The sequence below is a fragment of the Tympanuchus pallidicinctus genome, unplaced genomic scaffold (assembly GCF_026119805.1).
Source record: "Tympanuchus pallidicinctus isolate F22 unplaced genomic scaffold, pur_lepc_1.0 scaffold7, whole genome shotgun sequence".
Classification (NCBI taxonomy): domain Eukaryota; kingdom Metazoa; phylum Chordata; class Aves; order Galliformes; family Phasianidae; genus Tympanuchus; species Tympanuchus pallidicinctus.
The window spans coordinates 13379357-13397856 of NW_026294791.1; the positions used below are offsets into that span (position 1 = coordinate 13379357).

An 18500-nucleotide genomic window follows, 5' to 3' on the forward strand; every position below is an offset into this window, starting at 1 on the left:
GTTTATAGAATTAAAAAGAAATTCCCTGCTATGTGAGTAACTGGATGTTTAGACAGCCTGATATAGGAAATAGTATACAGTCTCTTCGTAGGAAAATTTGATGCAAAATCAGTTTCCTGTTCTGATCCTGCCCCATCAGAGCTTATAGTAATGATGGGCAAGGGAGTAGCTCTCCAAGGAAAAATCATGCCAAAATAGAGGGCATGGCACAATACAAAGTGCTGTTCACAAAGCATCATTTTATTTATTTATGTAGGGAGGTGGGGGGAGCTGGAAAAAATATCCTTGGTTGCTTTTGTTTTTCAAATGAGAAAATACAAAGACTAGAAGCGCTGGCCTCAAGTCTTTCTACTTGTGCCAGAGCTATGGTTAATGCTGCTCTGCCTTTCATCTATACTAGGAGTCCACCCTGTGAGCTGCTTTACAATCAGTGCAGCCCAAGTGCAGATTCATTTTTCCTGCTTACCTGAAAAGGTAATCCACATGTGATTTACTTTTGCAGCCCAAATCCTGAGTTCTGCAGCAGAAATCTAGTATTTTGTACATTGCTGGACATGGCCTCAGTCTTCATGCAAGTTCTCTTCAAGCCTCAACCCAACTAAGCATTACACTGCTGCATTTATTGACACCACTAGCCAATCTTCTTTAAGCAAAAACTTTTATATGAGAGTATAAAACAAGGTCTCCCCATCATCATTTTTGTGTACCAGGCAACATTCAATCACCATCCAAACAGGAAACAAAACAAGTGGTTTACTTTTAAGTAGCATTTTATTTTCCTTTAGCTTCGTATACTGAGTTTCAGCCTAGCTAGCACAAACCATGCACTACAAGTAGCTCTAGAGACAAACACGTTCATGATATGCCGTTGCAACATCACTGGTTCTAGAAAGCACAATTTTACATATTTTGCAGAACACCAAACTAATGAAGTAGTAATTGCACAAGAACATTGCATTATAATGGCAAAAACAAACAAATGTAAACCTTTGCAGCATTATTCATAAATACAGCACTTACCTTGAAACGTTAGGCTATACCCTTTCTAGCTAACTTGTGTTACAGAGGAGCTCTCTGAACAAGGGCTTGCTGTGTTTATAAGCCAAGGTCTGCTGAGAAATACCCCAGTGCCTTCTACAAAACTGCAACTCAATCTTTAAGCCAGGTGGTGGTTCTGCTTTGGCCAGCACAATCCAGATACTTGCATGCAAGTTGTGTCAAAAGAATTTGCCCAAACCAAACAACTTATCACCTTTTGGATTCATACAACATGCTCTTGATGTTGTTCTCCAACAACTTCAGGCAGCCAAAACTTCCCAAAATGAAGTCGTTCGTTGACTACAACCAGGTTTTCTCTAAGACAACACAGGTAGCTCTTGTTATATTACAGCACCGAGAAATTCATGTTCCAATTATTAAACTAAAAGTTTACAACTTAAAAACATTACCCTTGAACTTTAAGTTGCTGGATTACTATTAGAGCATAGTCTCTAAGTCAAAACTTCAGGGTTTTTGGGCTGTGGCTGCATCCACGCTAGACAATCAATCAGTAATAATGCTGAAAGCCCTTCATCGCTCATTTTCTCATGGCCTCTTCATCCCTCAAGCAACGTCTAGTAAGAACTGCTTGTAAATCAGAGGTTAAACATGAATTGATTGTCTGATCCTGTCTGGATCGCTTTGTAATCTTGTAGGGATTATGTTGTCTTTGGGATTTTTATTCTTTAATTTCTATTTTAAATAGCTTAATTGAGCCTACGTATAAACCTATGTTATTTAGACACCCCTTAGAAGTTTGCCCTCTTACAACAGGGCTTCAGGTATCACTTCCCTCAGTGGCAGAGCAGTTACAAAGAAGGGTGAGCCACCCATCTGATATTATCTGGAAGTAAGAAGAGAGCATAATGAACCCAGCCATGCTTCTTTGCTCTTAGTCCACCCTCCACAGCTAGCTACGTGACAGCAGCAAAGCGTGCAGCACGTCTCCCTGCAGCACTCATGCCTGTGTGGGAGCAGTAATTGCTCTTGTGCTTTCCGTAATGTCACATCCTGACGATTTATGGTTGACTTGGATATACACATGCACAGGTATTTGGTCTTCCCATCACAGCTGGGTTTCTGGCAGAGCTTTAATAAACCATCAAACTACCTATCTTGAAAGTAAGAGGAGTAAAAGAAAAGGTAAGTATGAACTATTTCATGAACTTTGTAAACACAGAAAGCAAACAGGCCACAAATTCTGTCCAGCCCAGCCTATAGCCCTTCTCAAGAAAACTCTCAAAGCATGAATACCATGCACTGGAGGGTCTCACTATGTTGTTTACATTTTGTTTCCATGAACAAAGAAGTTTCTCATATGTGCTTACTCCAGTCACAAAAAAAAACTAATTTCAGGTGTCTGAAAAAGGAAAATTAAAACAAACAAACAAACAAACACAAACGAGAGAGAAAGACTGCAGCATGAAGGTTTTTTTTTCGTTACAAAGTGTTTTTCCATCAGGCAATTATTTATAAGAACTTTTGTTAACACTGGAGTTGAGGCTCTGGAACAAAATGGATATATTGTTTACTAGCTTTGTCAGTCGATCTGCTCTTACAAAACTTCTCCCTTCCCCCTCCGGTTCTCAGCCAAGTCAGTCTCTTGAATCACTCAGGAGTTGCCATTTTCACTAAGATCTCCTTTCCCACAAATTGTCCCTTGAATAATGCCATCTTCAATGTACTGCCCTGTGGTGTCTGTGCTCCTGCCAAGCACAGTTGAGGGGATTCGTGATGAGCGTCTCTCCTGGTTCTTATCATCAGAGGAGCAGCAAAGCATTCTCTTCATGGTACCCCACATCTCATCATCTTTATAGGAATAAATTACTGGATTCATAACAGAGTTCAGCAGGGCCAGGAGAAGAAACCACCTTTTCACATTCTGAACCCCACAGTTGGTGCAGTTCAGGCCATCGAGCAGCAAGACAACCAGGCCAGGAGTCCAGCAGACAACAAATGCACCTAGAAATAAAGGAGAGTGAGAAAGTCAAGCAAAAAAAACAACCAAACAAAAAACCCTTCAGACTGCCAGGGGGTTTCTTTTTACATCGTTTGAGGCTATGTGTTCATCAAAAATTTACAAAAAATAAAAATAAAAAAAGGAGAGGACAAAACACTGTCAGTAGCAAAACTGTAGCTACAACAGCTTCTCTGCCTGGCCCAGAACACACAACTTGCAGGAGCCTGCAGGGAGAGAGCATCCAGCTGCTGGCAGCCCCAGCCTGAACACAAGTAGGAAAAGATCCTCACAATAGCAAAATGTCCAATCTGGTAGATAAATAAGACCTCTGAAGATCACAGCTAGCACTTTGAATGGAGATGCTGTCCTCTCTTCATTTCTCCCTTGTACTCCACGCTTCCCACTTCCTCCACTTGTAAGGGAGAATAGAGAAATAAACTAATAGATGAGTTAATGAAGATGAATCAAAATGAGAGTGGTGAAACAAGACGACAAAAGCCCAGCCCTGGAGCAGCAGGATTGTCCCCACCTGGGGGTGAAGCTGGTAGGGTGGGGGGGTTAGGATGGGACATGGCAATCCAACAGGCTTCCAGCCCCAAGAGGGGTCCCAGCATGTCCCCACCTCTGCCTGCTTCCTGCAGCACCACCAGCTCCCAGGTCCTCGCCTGGGAGCCCACTGAGAACACGGCCCTGGTGATGCTAACTTAGCACAAGCCACAATTGCTGCCTGACATACTGAAATAGAAAATTATAACTGTGTGTGAAAGCACACTTCAAATATTATACTGAGGAAATTCCAATCATTTATAACATTTTTGGCCTTAAAAAATAATGAAACACATAAGGATGATAGCAGCTACATGCTAAGAAGCTCTCCTGGGATTCTCATGATCTGTTTTGTCTATTTTGGTCCTGCTCATTTCCAGGAGACTGCTGATTGTTCCCATGCCCAAGCTGTGCCCAGAGCCCAGAGCAGCCCGGCTATTTGCAGGACCCAGTCTAGAAGCACCTCTGGCATCCAGCACTCATCCAGTGCAGCACCTGCTTGTGTAGCAATACACACAGCCCCCAGCCAGGAGTTCAGTGGGCACAGTGCCCATCTGAAGGGCAAGCCATATAACAGCATATAAAATGAACTCATACATTATACTGGATACTGAGCATTGTATCCAGGGCAACACAGTGCACATCTTGATGGAAAACGATCCTCTTGCAGATATTTCTTTTCTTTTGAAGAGCTTCAAAAGGAATCCAGGTGAAGTGCAATCAGTGAGTTTACTGTGTTCCTAGAAGTACTATGCAGAATGCAAAGGCAAGAGACTAACTCCTTCAGAAAACACATTTTCTATTCTGCTGTGCCAAGATGTTTGTGATGCTAAGTACCAATTTCATAGTGTTAGTTTAGAGTTAATGGTCAGCATCAGTAACATTCCTCCAGCACCACTGGCACCAGGAGCAGCAGGCTGACACCACAATGCACTTTCTCTGGTCAGTCCCCACACTATGCACTGGTTTGGCCCCACCATGCTGAGTAAGCAGCGGTGACAATAAGTTCTACAGTCTGCAGCGGAGCAAACATTGCACTGATTTACCATCCTGGGGCTAAAGGCAAATCCCACCCACGGCAGCCAGCACTGAAACCAGACCACCCAGACCAGAATGACTACATGAGAGGCTCAGCAAGTATTCGGACACAGTGCTTTTGCAGGCCACCAAGGGTCACTGGTGAACTTGTTGGCAACCATGCCAGTTCCATGCAGAAATTAATGTGGCAGCATGCTCTTCCCTGAGCAAGCACAGAAAACATTCTTTTCACAGTACCAAAGCATGCAAAGTGCAGCACTGCTTTCCTGAAAGTCAGCAGGAGAAGCAGACCCAAAGCCTGGTTTAACAGAAGTCACAGAGAAACCCCTCCTTCAAACAAATCCTGAGCTCAGCAGGTGGACTAAGTCAATGAATTCCCAGGATACAGAGCAGGAGACCTATCAGTATTGCAAAGGCAAAAGGGTGCAGACAGCTCTATGCTATCCAGAGCACAGCATGCAGAACTTTAATTCCCCACTCTGGGAGGCTGCATCCTATCCATGACCAAGGACAGGGATAGAGAGGAATGCAGTGACAGCAGTGGGGCTCCTACTTCAACTCCACCCAAAAAAAGCACATTGTTCTGTAGGGATACAACCTAAATCATTCACATCCTACTCACAGCAAGGTGCTGGTGAAAGCAAGGCACTGAGACTTACAGCCTTTCTAGGATTAAGATATTTTTAACCGCAGACCTTTCAGAGGGAGCCATAGTTAAGCATAAATATAAGCCTTTCTTTTGTCCCTCTGGTGATTTTCTTTGCAGTCTTTTCATCCCGTAGCAGATCCTCTTCCTGACATTATGCCACACTTCCAAAACAATTTCTTTTCTGGGACTCTAAAATTCAGAGTGTGACATAAAGCAAATCCTGGCTGCAGCGTGAACCAGAATTACTCTGAGACTTCACGCTGGACTAATGGAGATCAGGTATCACAGTGCCTCAAGGTCAACGTGAGGATTTTCCACTGGTTTGCAAACATGGATTTCCTCGTAGACTGCATCATCTATACTTAAAAATGAAGGAATTCCTGTGTACCTGGAAGTGCTGCTGAGCCTTTGCCATAAATCTCTCCACATGCCAACACTAAGAAGGAAAATTAAAAAAAAACAACAAAACAAAACCAATCACAATCAATGTGGCAGCTTCCAGTTGTCCTTGCCACACGTGCACATAAGTTAAAACAGAATGTTACTGGTTAAACCATGTATTTACTAGAACTGAAAGTCATCTTCCTCAAGGAAGCTTTTTCATCAGGAATGTCACTGCCAAGTTCAGATGAGCAGTGGCACACACCCCACCTGGACATCACATACACCTGCCTGGGCCTTTCCTCTAAGCCACAGCTGCACGCTCTGCCAGTACTAAGGCAAAGCTAAGGATTTTAGCCTCTTTTGCTAGGTTTCCCATTTCCAATCATGCAACTCCTCACAGTTTGGCATGCCAAAGGAATGCTATTTCTGCTGCTTCTAACCTGGAAGCAGGTTGGACCTGGGGACCAAAGGCAAAAGGAGAAATGACAGGGACCTCAGTCCAGGTCTCTGAAAGAGCTATGCAAAGAGTGGTGCAAAGAACTCTCTGCAGCTGAGATCACCATGCACCCAGAAAGTTAAACTGAAATAAGGGCTCACTGGCACCTAACTGCAGGACCAAGGGAGAACTCCACTCATAGAGGATAGCAATGTTTTGGAAGCGATGCCTTGCCTCCACCTCCTTCCCCAGGGAGGAGAGTAAGCCAACAGCAGGCAGACCGCATGGCAGCAGGATTTTGTCCTGAAGCTGCCACGATGCCAAGAGAGCATGTTAGCAAGCACCGTCATTCTCATCACATTTCTTCCAGCAACAGAGCTTCCTGGAATTACTCTTAACTAATATCATATCAGGCTTTTATTGGAAAGCATCTTCACACATTTAAGAGCAAACCACTGAAAGTAACTGCCTTGAGCTGAAAACCCCAAATCCACATGTGGCACGCAGCTATATGTTGTTGCAACAGTGGAAATAAGAATAGCTTTAAAAGCATCAGAAATGGTCACTTGAGGGCTCTTTTGGTAATCAGAAAGACCAGAAAACATGGCTATCCAGTTTCTAATGCCTTTTGCATAATGTGCTTGGATGACTAGGCCAGGAATGCATATTCAAGCTGTTCTAAGAAATCCTTATTCCTAGAAATAATCATTTTATAAAAAGTCTGACAGAGCTAACATTTGTAGGATTGGTATGAAGGAAAATGCTAAGAAACATTTCCTCTGACACTGGAGTTTGGAATAGATGACACATGTATTCATTTGACTTTTATGGAGGTAATTTCTGTTTTGATTTTGCTTCTGATTGGACATGTAAAAATGATGAGCGTCAAAGCAGCGCACAGACTTTCTAAGTTAAATTTGCCTGTCCCAGCAAGCTATGCCACCAGATGCTTTGCCTGAATCATAGTTTAATCTGGTGGCTTAGGAGCCATTCTGGAAGAAAGAAAAAGCTGACATTGATCTCGAAATCAACCCTAAGGCCCCTTATCCCCAGCAAAACTAAAAAAGAACTTGAAAGGAAGGACATGAACTTTGAAGTAGGTTATTTCTTTCCTGAATGCCTAAGAAGGAGCAGGAATGGATTCATACTGCCTCAAGAAACAAGTGTAAATAATTACACCCAGAGGGCTTTGTTCTGGTCTTTGGACTTAATCCTGCAGGTGCTCTCCACACCGCTCACTCTCTCTGCCTGTACCAGCTCAATAGCCTTCTTCCCAGTACAAAGACCTCTTAGCTCTGCTGGGCAAACACATACTAGCACTAAGAGCTAACAGAGTTATTCCCAGATTTTACTCAGCCCCGTCCAGCTTTGCTTTATACAACATTACAGCAATAGCCTTCACTAAAGAATGATTACAAATAAATCTCTGCTTTCCTTCTTTATCTTAAGGATTTCTTGTCCACACATCTGACCTCAAAAATGGAAAAGACTGGCGTAACTGAGGTTTGTTGAGGTAAAAGGGAGATGGCAGAGTAGCCAGCTGCCTGCAGTACAGAGCACAGCAGAAGGTCTGGGTGAAACTTCCTCAGTTCCAGAAACATCTCTACTACTGTTCCTGAAGGAGCACAGCTAAGCTAGATGCAAGTACAGCACCACTGTACAGCACATAGCTGTGCCCCATGTACATAGGAACATCAACTTCCCCCAAATCTCCATCTGTCCTGCACTGGCTCGTACAACATCAGAAGTAAAGCCATATTCATGGCTTCAGAGTCCCCATCACCTGAGCCAGTGGCAGCCCAGTTCCACAGCAGTGAGCTGCACAAGCCATACTTAAGCGAAGTCTGTCTTTTACATAACATCCCATTCAGATTGAAGTCTTCCTTGGTAAAATTCACCACACCAGCCAGCATTTTCTTCCAACAAAACAGCCATCCACTCTGGGCCCCTCTAATTAATTTGAAAAGCAGCTGCATCACAACGAGCTGCAGTAAACTGAGCTGCTTAACTATCCAGAGCATCTTCAGGGCAGATTCTAAGCAAAATCTCAAGATGAAGGTGAATCTTCCTCTTAGGAAACTAGTCTCTGGCAGGAGAAAAAATCACAGATCCACCAAGCATCCTTTTCTATCCTTTCCAGGGAAGGTGCATTTGCAAGTAGAATAGCTAGTGAACTTGGGAAACAGCCAAAAGGATTCAGGACGTTGTGCAGATATAGAAGAACATCTTTTGGAAAGTATTTTTCTGGGTAGCGGTGATTCTTCCTAAGCCTTCCTCCACAGCTATGTTACAACTCACTCTTCCCACCAACAAAGAATGTATAATTTGTATTTTGTAAAAAGCTGCCTACAAACAAGCAGCCTGAGCATTTACCAAACAGAGATGCTTATTTTCTAAGAGTTGACTGGCCGTGTACCTCAGGCTGCTGTTTCAAGCAACATTTATTTCACAGTTCAAGTTGGACAGAAGGCTAACGAACTTCAGGGCTTTAGTGAGTTTTCATTTTGTTTGTACACATGATTGGCTACCTGGTTGGCAGCCTCTTACCTAAAAGAGTCATGACGGTCTTCATAAGCTTCACAGGGGTCCTCCTGCGGCTAATAGATCCACTAGTGTGCGATGACAAGACATTAGTTTTCCGCTGGACATACATGTAGATTCTTATGTACACCACCACCATAATGAAGAAAACAACAAGGTTTAGGACACTCCAGAACACCAAGTAACTTCTACTGTAAATAGGTGCCAGGGAAGAGCAGGCAGAAATGTCACAGAGGCAGTTCCAACCCAAGGTAGGAACAGCACCCATGAAAATGGCAATGGCCCAAATAGATATAATTAAGAAGGTGACTCTCTTCTTCGTGAGATTACTGTGGATCTTCATCCGCATGATTGACATGTGCCGCTCAACTGCTATGACCAGGAGATTCACCAGGGAGGCCGTCAGGCTCGTGTCCAGAAGACCCTGACGCAGAAACCAGCGGTTAACAGTTAATGTCTTAGACACAGGACCAGTGTGGAACATCAAGAAGACATAAGCAATCCCAGCAAAAAAGTCTGCAGCAGCTAAATTGGCCAACAAATAGTAAAATGGAAAATGAAACCTCTTGTTCTTGACCACAGCTGCTATGACCAGTGAATTCGAAATGAAAATGAAGAGGCAAAAAAATGTCCCAAAACACAGAACACCAATCAGTGGTGGCCCTGTCCACTCATCTGCTGTGTGAGTGTTTGTCCTATTATAAAAGAAGTCCATGCTCTTATCATAGTAACATTCATTCATCCTGGATTACAGCCCCTGCATCCTAGGAAGGGAAAAAAAGGAAAAATTAAAATTAACTACCAGTCCTTGCTTGAATCACCATAACTAGCAGCTTTCTGGGGCAAGGGAACTAGCAGGGGGCAAAGGAAGGAGTATGAGAAGGCATATATTTGCAGGCCTCAAGAAGATCATTCATATTGTACAATTTAATGCAGGAGGTATTTGTCCACCAAAGGACTGCAATGCACGATGCTTTGATGAACTACGAATTTTCCCAAAGTCTTCCTTGCTTCTAAGCCCCCAGCAGTCCCCCTGCACTAACAGTCACACTGTGCAGGCAGCAATGTGGAAGTTAAGAGGTTAATAGTGACTTCCTGGAGGTCAAAAAAGTCTGAGCAACAGCCAGGCCCTTCTGACTGTGAAACCCCATGTTTGAGCCACAGCCCCATCATTATTTCCATTTCTTAGTGTATCCAGTCAGGACAGAGAAGCATAAATCATAACTCTTCCATTTTACTGGCTAAACAATGAAAAGCCTATTACTGGAAACGTCTTTTTTTTCCATTATATATTAATGAACGTAATAACATATGCATATAAAATGCTAAAGGCATATATATTCTGAGCATGTGCCAGTTATTTACTGCTACAGGATTTAAGTAGATGTGCAGAAATGGGAAAGAAACACTGCACATATTTGACGGCACTGAAGCCACAGATTATTTTATTGGGCTGTCAACCCAAAGCCCTGTGAGCAACACACCCACCCACCAATTATCTTCAGACCCAAAACACAGTCCCCTAACCAACTGCAGCTCACAGAACACCCCAACACAGCAGTAGCGCGGGGCTGTTCTCTTACACCCACTCAGCACTGCTTTGGACTATGAATGTGATGGAGGGGGAGGTCTGGTTTCCAGATGACAGCACAGTTCAGCTTCTCCAGTGAGGTCAGTGTCAGCTGCCTGGGCAATCTGACTGCATTTTTTGCAAACCAAAAGAGCTCAAACTGATTCACGTAGGCAGTGGCTGCTCTTGGAGAGCAAAGGCTTTGCAGCCGGGTGTGAATTGATGTAATTGATGTCTGATTATCACTAGGCTTCATGTTTTCTGTCAGAATCTGAGTAAGTGTTTTAGCAATGATTTCACTAACAGATCCTACATAATGTTTACCAAACCCAGGAAACCAACTGCAGGACAAGATGCTGGTCACAGCAGGCACCACACAGAGCAGCTCCCAAGGACAGGAGCTGCAGGGACACAGTGATGCTGGGGGAAACACAATGCCAGGTCCATAAGCCTCCTCAGGAGCCTTGGGGTGTAAGTGACACCAAGAAGAAGGCTTAGCGGGGCCAAAAAGAGGAAAAAGTAACAGATAAAATGGGCACAGGCAGAGATGTAAAGCAGGCATAGGCTTTTTACTTCTGTAACTAATTCTGAATACAGATAAAGATCAGGTTCACTTAGGTAATCACAGGCTAATAATGGACTAGCAGTTATATTTCATCTCTGTAGTGACTGAGAAGCAAATTAAGCAACCCCCAGCAGGCTGGCTAACAATTCACATTTATATTAAAAATACTTTGAGTTATAAAAGATTTGTCTTCTTTTATTTAAGTTATACTACACTGGCTATTTCCTCCAATATTTGTCATCTAATTTTAAATCAATTCATACTGCTCCACCATTATTACTTGCAGCAAGCTGAACACTTTTTGAATACTTCATTTTCCTGAACTTGCTCCTTGCCCCTTCTGGTTTCAACCCTACACCACGCAGTCAGCAGGAAGGCCAGCTGCTTGACATTGGTTTCTATTTTATCATCCTCAAGAACACAGGCAACCACTTTTTAAGAAAAAGATCTCTTATTTAAAGCATCAAATTCAAGTAGCTAGAAGTAAGAACAGTTGTTTAAGGACAGGAAGGGGAAGGAAGCAAGTAAATCATCCCCTGCACTGAAATATTACAAAGCAACTCTCCATCTAAAAATAAAGGGGTTTCAGCAACTCTTGATCTACCATCAGGAGTCACAGAGAGATCCGTGCCTCCCTCTTGCTGCTCAGCGCAGCATGGTAGAGTTGAGCAGTCAGTAAATCTCACATTTTTACTCAGAAACTACTCAGAACAAGCTGCAATTAAATCTGTAAGTGACCAGAAGGCCCCAGGCAGCTACAGAAAACAGCCACTGGAGCTGGGAGCCCTGCCCAGTGCAGGTGGCTCCGGGCTCACCCACTGAGGCAGAAAAGGGCTTGCTGAGCCTGGCAGGGAGCTTCTGCAGAACAACACAAGCGCCTGCATATAGAACTAGCATTTTGGGCAAGAACAGCAGGGGAAAAAAAATCTGTGAAAATTACAGGGAAGGATTTCTGAACATGTATCTTACTGTGTAATCATCTCAAGAGGTGGATCTCTTGCTTGCAAGTGACAGGACAGTAAAGAGATCTGCAAACATTCTTTTGTATCTTATCTGGGGAATGAGCTTAAAGAAACCTGTAATATCAACTCCGAACTTTAATTCTAAATACTACAGATTATTGAGATGCCATCCTCATTTGAAACAGTTCCCTCCCCAAAAAGAACAAAAACACCCGTCAGTACTTCTTCACTAAAATAATCGTGGTACACTCACTGTCACACAGCACAGCTCAAACGACAAATGACTTTGGAAGCACTGCCTTGTGATGTTGAGCTAACGCAGGAGGAGCAGAACACCGTTCAGCTGAGGTCTCAGGCTCACAGTGCTGGCTCTGGATATGTCCAGGCAGAGGCTGCATCCAAGTGAGAGCTGAACAGCTGAACAGCTAGTGTGCATCCCAGTGCTGCAGAGCTCCAGGCTGCCAGTACCAGTCTATGCATGCAGAGCACACCTCACTCCAGAGTCCATCCAGAGTGTGGGTATTTCACACCTCCATTTCACTGCTGTGTCCTCACAGCAGAACCAGGCTGACCTCAGGGCAGCTGTATCCTCACAGGTGCTGCACCACATGGGAGGAGATATCCCTTATTTCCCAGAATGGCACAGGTTAGCACACTGCAGGATTTGATTCTCCAGGTCATCTCTTCTGCAGCCAGACAGGAGATCGTTTTCTTAATTAGGGCAGATCTAAGCATAAGAAGAAAAATAAACGCATTAAATATTAGACATTTTAGATTAAGTATTTTTAAACAAATAATTGAAAAATCAGTCATAATATTGTTAGTCCAAGTTATAAAATTAATAGAAACTGAAGCAGTAGAAAAAAAAGCTAGACCTTTTATTTTGGAAGTAGCTTTCACCAGCTTGATATTTGCAGCTTTTGTGGTGAAAGACAATAAGCAATCTCCATTCATCACCTCTGCATCGCTCACAGTATTACAGACCTCCACAAACTCTAAATATATGACTGTATCAGTCAATATGACTATGTCAGTCAATGTACAGTAGCTATATACTGTGTATTCTACAGGTGGGCTATTCTATTTGCTTGCAGCAAGTCACTTGAAAGTGAAAACTTTAATAGTGCCAGGAAGCATATCCTTGTCAAAAAGGCAGTTTTCCTCAGTCTGTTTAATGAGTTCAGTTCAACTAACGGTGGCTACAAATATCAGGAGCTGACAGACTCTGAAGTAAGCTTTCCTTTAGCATACCAAGTACGCATACACTTTGTGTGGGAGAAGTTATCTGCTCCAAAAATATCAAAAGATTTGGTTTGGTTGAACTGTTTGCAAACATAAAAAGCGTGCGTTCTGAATGCTCCCCATTCCAGGGTATCTTCAGCTCTGCTGACTGAAAGACAGCTTGCATATCTGATTCTACATTTCTCTATGCAAGAGCACCTTGTGTGAAGGATACATTCTGACTTGACACTTTGATCAAAATTAACTTGGCCTTCTCATCAGTTTCTCATCATTAATGCAGCCAGTTCTGAAGGAAAACTCAAACAGCATTTTAGTCAGAGACTTTTAAGAGAAGGTCATCCAAAAACTTCACCTGCAAGCCATGGAGTGATTCACAGCACACACCACAGCTTCCCTGCCTTTCCTGCCCAATGAAAGTCACGTTGTTTCAAGGTATTTGTTATAAGCTCATGGCAAAGCTGGCATCAGCTGGGGACATGAAAAGCTGCTGCCCTTCTGCTGTATGAGGGCAGCAGGACAGGAGCAGACAGGCTGTGAGGAGCAGTTAAGGTGCTCTCCAGGCTGCAGCAGGGCAGGAAGGCAGAGCAGCGCCATAGGCCGCAATAGGACAGAGCCCTAGCAGGTCTTGAGACTGATCATAGGACAGCTCAGGCACACAGGGCTGATCACACTGACACACACATGCAGCAGGCACTGCAGGCAGAGAAATTAGGCAAACAGCTCTGAGTCCTGCATCCCATCCATTGCTTCAGAAAAACACCATGCTGCAGCAGCTGCCCACCTGCATGTCCTGAGCAGAAGCTAAAACAGAAATCCCACAGGCAGCAGATGGCCTTGCAGCAACACTAGCCTGATACAGGCTGGGTGCCTGCTGACCACCCTGCAAGGCAGCACTTATGCCTTAGCACTTATGCCTTAGGCAGACAAGGACACTCCAGATCTCCTCTGTTTCCAGACAGCTGGCACCCGCACACTTCCATTTCTCCAGCCACCGAGAAGCTCCTCCTGCCCTACTCCGTAGGGAAGGCAGAAGGCAGGAAGGCTACCTGCAGCAGCAGCACCAGATCACCAGTCCAGCAAGGGAAGCAGTTCTGTGTTCCACTCCACACCCTGAATGCATGCATGGCCACGGAGGGAAACAACGCAGCCAAATGATTGCACGGTAACCCAAGAAACCCATTCAGGTTACTCCAGCTTAAAAAAAAAAAGAAATGCCAGTGCTGACAAGGGCGTGTAATGCAACCCCAGCCAAAAACGTTAATATGTAACTGTAAGAAGGAATCTGGTGAGGTAAGCTCTCACTTCACTCTGAGTTGTCTTTAAAAGTTAATTGCTATTATACAAAGATCAGTTTAGAGAAATGGGTGAAAAGGAAGTTTTTCCTTAAATCCCCGTTCTCAGTCAAGTCAGTTTGTGATGCACACAGAACATAATGTTATCCGTGAGCACCTCAGACTCTAAACCAAAGACCTTTTATCTGGTACCATTAGAGGATGCGGTGGAAGCCAATACACATTTGGCAGGTTTTACAGAGACAAATTATCTCAGAAGTAACCATTTTAAGTTTGGTTTATTAAGGAAATTCTATGGGCGCTGCCCCTGCTTGGAAGAGCACACCACACAGCCCACTTCAAGGCACTAAGAACACAATTGTAAAATCCATTCTTTTAAACGCAGCTCTGGAAGATGGGAAAATCTTACTGTAAAGTTATAAAGCTTAATGAGCATGCTGTTGAACATGGAGAACTTACTTATTACTACAGAAACCCATTTCTGGCTGTGGTTGGCTTTTTTTCTTCATAACTTCAGATAATTGACTGCAAACGCAGATCGAGCATACACAAGTAGCATTACTATATTATTCTAAAAGGAGTTGAAGACCGAGATAAGGAGAACAGAGAGCCACATCCATTTCCACTCCAAGCCTGCTTCATTTCCATAATGTTAAGCTGATGGAAATGCTCAGACTTCCTCCAGGATTCTCATCTCATACATGAACAACCCATTTTAATGGCATCATAGTTTGGACTAGAGTGGGAAAGGATGGGATGGGGGAAGCCAAGAAAATTCTGTAGGCATGTTGCATTTCTGAGACATATAAATAATTTCTCTTTGAATTACTTATGTGTTCAGCGTCTCATTAGGTGGCGGAAAAATTTAAGGCTATTAGACAACTCATGAAGCCTTATTATTGTTTGCAGGATGCGGGGTATAAACAAAAGAGTCTTAAGAAAAGCATTAAACCTACCAAAACTTTAGGACCTCAAAACTAAATATTTAAATTGCGAGGACGGGAAGCAGTACCGCCAGCCATGGACCACAGCGCCTTGTACACACAGACTGATAAGAGGCTGGAAATCACTACTGCACCCAGCAGTGTCACCCTGTGCATGCCTGTGGCAGTGCTGGTGCCTTGCAAGCTGCTGCCAGCTGTGAGGACAGCCAGGCTGGGAAGCATGAAGGCACCTACATGAGTCCTGGCAAAGCTCAGCATCTATCTCCTGGCATGCCTCCAGCACAGCTACCCCACTGCTAAGGTTTTTGAAAGCTCTGATCCCTACAAGCAGTTGTTAGGGACAGCTACCAAGCAACTCAATAGTTACCACAGGTTTAGACTTCAGACTTTGGTAATTTAAGACTTTCTGAAATTATGGTTTACTAAATCTATATATGGAGTTCAAACTAAAAACTTCACTGCAAAGCTTTCATTTAAAGTCTCCTTTAAGTGTGGTTCTGGAAGGAGCTGGCAGGTCATCCTATAATGTGGAAACAGACACAGTACTTAAAGTATTTAAAAACTGTACAGATAGCCTTTACAATGTGAAACATGCTCCTAGAAAATACCTGCTCTGCTTCTAAACTAAGCTGGCCATTTCTCTAGATCCTTCTCACCAGTAAACTGATCACCAGCAGACCCATTTCTTGCAGCCCAGCACACAGAACTCAAATGCTGGACACACAAACCCTTTCAGCACACTCACCATCAAGTGAGCTTTCGTTTTTCATTCTCAAGCCACTGCTGATTAGAAAAAGCCACCTGCATGAATCTGACCAAGTGACATATTCAGAGCCCTGGTTTACAAGCACATGCTTTGCTGGAAGTGGTAGGGATGTTGGGGTTTGGAACATACCTGCTAGGCATGTGGAAGTGGACCTAATTGCTTTAAAAACAATCAGAATTCATACCGAGGTATGAATCTTGAAGACCAACTGCTTGTATGGGCATATATTCTCTTTGATATCCAGTACTTCAGAAATTATGTTTTGTTATCTGATAGCATAAGGACTATGCCAGAGGGTGCTTTCAAGAGTTAGTTGTCAGAAGAGGACCCAGCCAGCTCAACTGCCCTGAAGCTGCAGCCTGCTGTTCTGCTAAGAGCCAAATGCATCCGCCAGCTTTACATGAGATAAAGCCACATATTTTCTGATCGCGTTTCTTTCATTTTAGTTCATTTTCAGCACACAAACTCACTGCTTGCAGATGAAGTTTTTCCACCATATAACTCATTTTCAGTTGTGCTTCTTGCTAACCTCTCAGAAGACCACAGGAACATGCAAGAAACCACATATGCTCAAAGAAGCAAGCTACAGCAATACACATCAGCAGCCTGTAACAGTAATCACCCTTTTCTGGGCTCCCATTGCAGGGGGAGAACAGACTGATGCACACTCGCACAGAAGGTGAAAACACAAAGGTACGAGCTCTTTTTTTTTCTTTTTTCCTCTTGATGCAAAAACAGTTGGAAGTAGCCGTGCAAAACAACATTCACGAATTTCTCAGAGCATCATGCAGCTCGAGGCCATACCTTACAAGTAACTTCAGAGAGCACAGCAAACATCCGTACGCCGTACTTACTGCCAGCGCCTCAGCGGGACACCACGCGCGTACACATACAGAGGCGAGCAAAGCCAGGTGAAACCCGCGGAACCACACGTGTGCGTGGGTCTCCCGCTGCCGTCGCACCGCGTCGCAGCCCGTGTGCGGATCGTGCTTCGCCCTCCGGCAGCCCCGAACCGCTCGGTTCCGCTCGCGGCGGAGGACGGCAGGCGCTCCAGAGTCAAGAGTTGATAAGACTGCAGAAAACGCTGCTCTAGTCCGCTACGAGAAGCGTAGTTCGCAGACCCCGAAGCCAATACAGCCTGCAGCCGAGTCGTTCCATCGCTGCCGGGCTCCGCTCTCCGGCCCCGCGACCCGCCCGCCCCCCGGCCCGGCCCGGCGGGGTGCCGGGGCCCTGCCCGGTGCCGCGGCTCCGCTGGAACTCACCGGCAGCCTCCGGAGCCGCGCCCGCCGCCCGGAGCCGCCCGCCCGCCGCCCGCCCCACGCCGCCTTAACCCGTCCTACGCCGCCCGGCCCTGGCCCGGCCCGGACCCCGCTCGGACGGAGCACCTCCGCGTGGAACGCTTTATGGCTGCGCGTTCTCCCAGGGGCGCCGAGGGGAGCCTTCCCACCTCCCGCTGAAGCACCGCGACGTACCCAGAGCCCACTGGGGGGCTGAGACAGCTCTCACGTTTTGGGAGACAGTGGCAAAACCCGAACGAAGAGCACTGACTTCCACGAGCAGCTGGGGACAGCACCAATAGGTGTACAGACTGCTTCCCTCCAGCATCACATGTAGATGGATTTATATCAGCTATAGAAGAACAAATAAACAGAACAATCCCATACCCAACAAGGTGATGCAGAAAGCATAAGGCTCACATCATCCTGGAATCTAGGAGCTAGCCCACAGCTTTACCACGAAGGACAAACTAAGCACCAGTGTAGGTGCCACAGGTCTGAGCACTGGGTCTGTCCCAGTGCTGCCCACCTGAGTGATTCACCAACAGCAGGGATATGGCCTAGATGCACAGGGCCATGCACGTGTCTGCTGGAGCACTGACAAAAGAAAGTCACAGAATGAAGTCTGATTTCTCATGTTTTACTTGCTACCAGAATGTCTAAGTACCACAGCACTAGAAATAGGTGGAGCCCCACGCATTAACATGGCACACATTGTGACACACCACCTCTACCGCAGCAGTTTTTGCTATTTTGTTCATAAGGGGAAGAGCCCAATATAAGAGCTTGAAATTGTAACCCCCTTACCGAACACTCACCTTGCAGCTGGCTCAGGAAGCTGTCTTCTCCTCCCTCCTGCCCTTTGCTTCCAGGTCTGTCTGTTCACTACCTTCCCTTCTGCTTCTCTCCTTTTAAGACTTGTTCCCTAGGAATGAGAAGCTCATCACATACAAGGCAGCCAGAGCTAAGAGCCTTTTCTCAGGGCTGTTTGAAAAAAACCTATACTCAAGTCCTGCTTCCATTACATCACGTTACTCCTTAACAGCTGGGTGGCACCACCCATCAGTCAGCTGTGGGATTCAGGCCCACACTAATGCACAGAATTAGGAAGCAATGCACTCCAGATTTCCTGTTAAGATCAACCCTCACAGAACAGAGAACCAATGAGGAGCTCCAATAACTGGCTCTCAGCTTTCTTTCAAGAGAAAAGCAGGGGGGAAACAAAAACAAGCCAGCCAGGTGGTGAAGACAAATTGATTTCTAAAATACATTAGTGAACTGTTCAAATAC

General features: G+C 44.8%; 1 protein-coding gene across 2 annotated transcripts; it reads right to left on the reverse strand.

Annotated features, from left to right (window-relative positions):
* Window positions 1–752: 752 nt before the first annotated feature.
* Window positions 753–17179, reverse strand: LPAR3 (lysophosphatidic acid receptor 3). 2 transcript variants are annotated; one of them, XM_052666328.1, is made up of 4 exons: window positions 16788–17179; window positions 11943–12416; window positions 8599–9356; window positions 753–3000 (listed from the first exon to the last, which is right to left on the reverse strand). In XM_052666328.1, the coding sequence occupies exons 3-4, from the start codon at window positions 9332–9334 to the stop codon at window positions 2651–2653; spliced, it is 1086 nt and encodes a 361-aa protein (XP_052522288.1). In that variant the 5' UTR covers window positions 9335–9356; window positions 11943–12416; window positions 16788–17179; the 3' UTR covers window positions 753–2650. The 2 variants fall into 2 exon arrangements, with proteins under 2 accessions (XP_052522288.1, XP_052522290.1); XM_052666330.1 differs by having other exon boundaries at window positions 16738–17179.
* Between the last annotated feature and the right edge of the window lie 1321 nt (window positions 17180–18500).

Bases quoted from the DNA above. Each gene is read 5' to 3' on its own strand.
- LPAR3 (XM_052666328.1), bottom strand. From the start codon at position 9,334: ATGAATGAATGTTACTATGATAAGAGCATGGACTTCTTTTATAATAGG. The intron at 3,001-8,598 runs GTAAGAGGCTGC...CTTTATTTCTAG, and splicing joins GACCGTCATGACTCTTTTAG to GTGCATTTGTTGTCTGCTGG.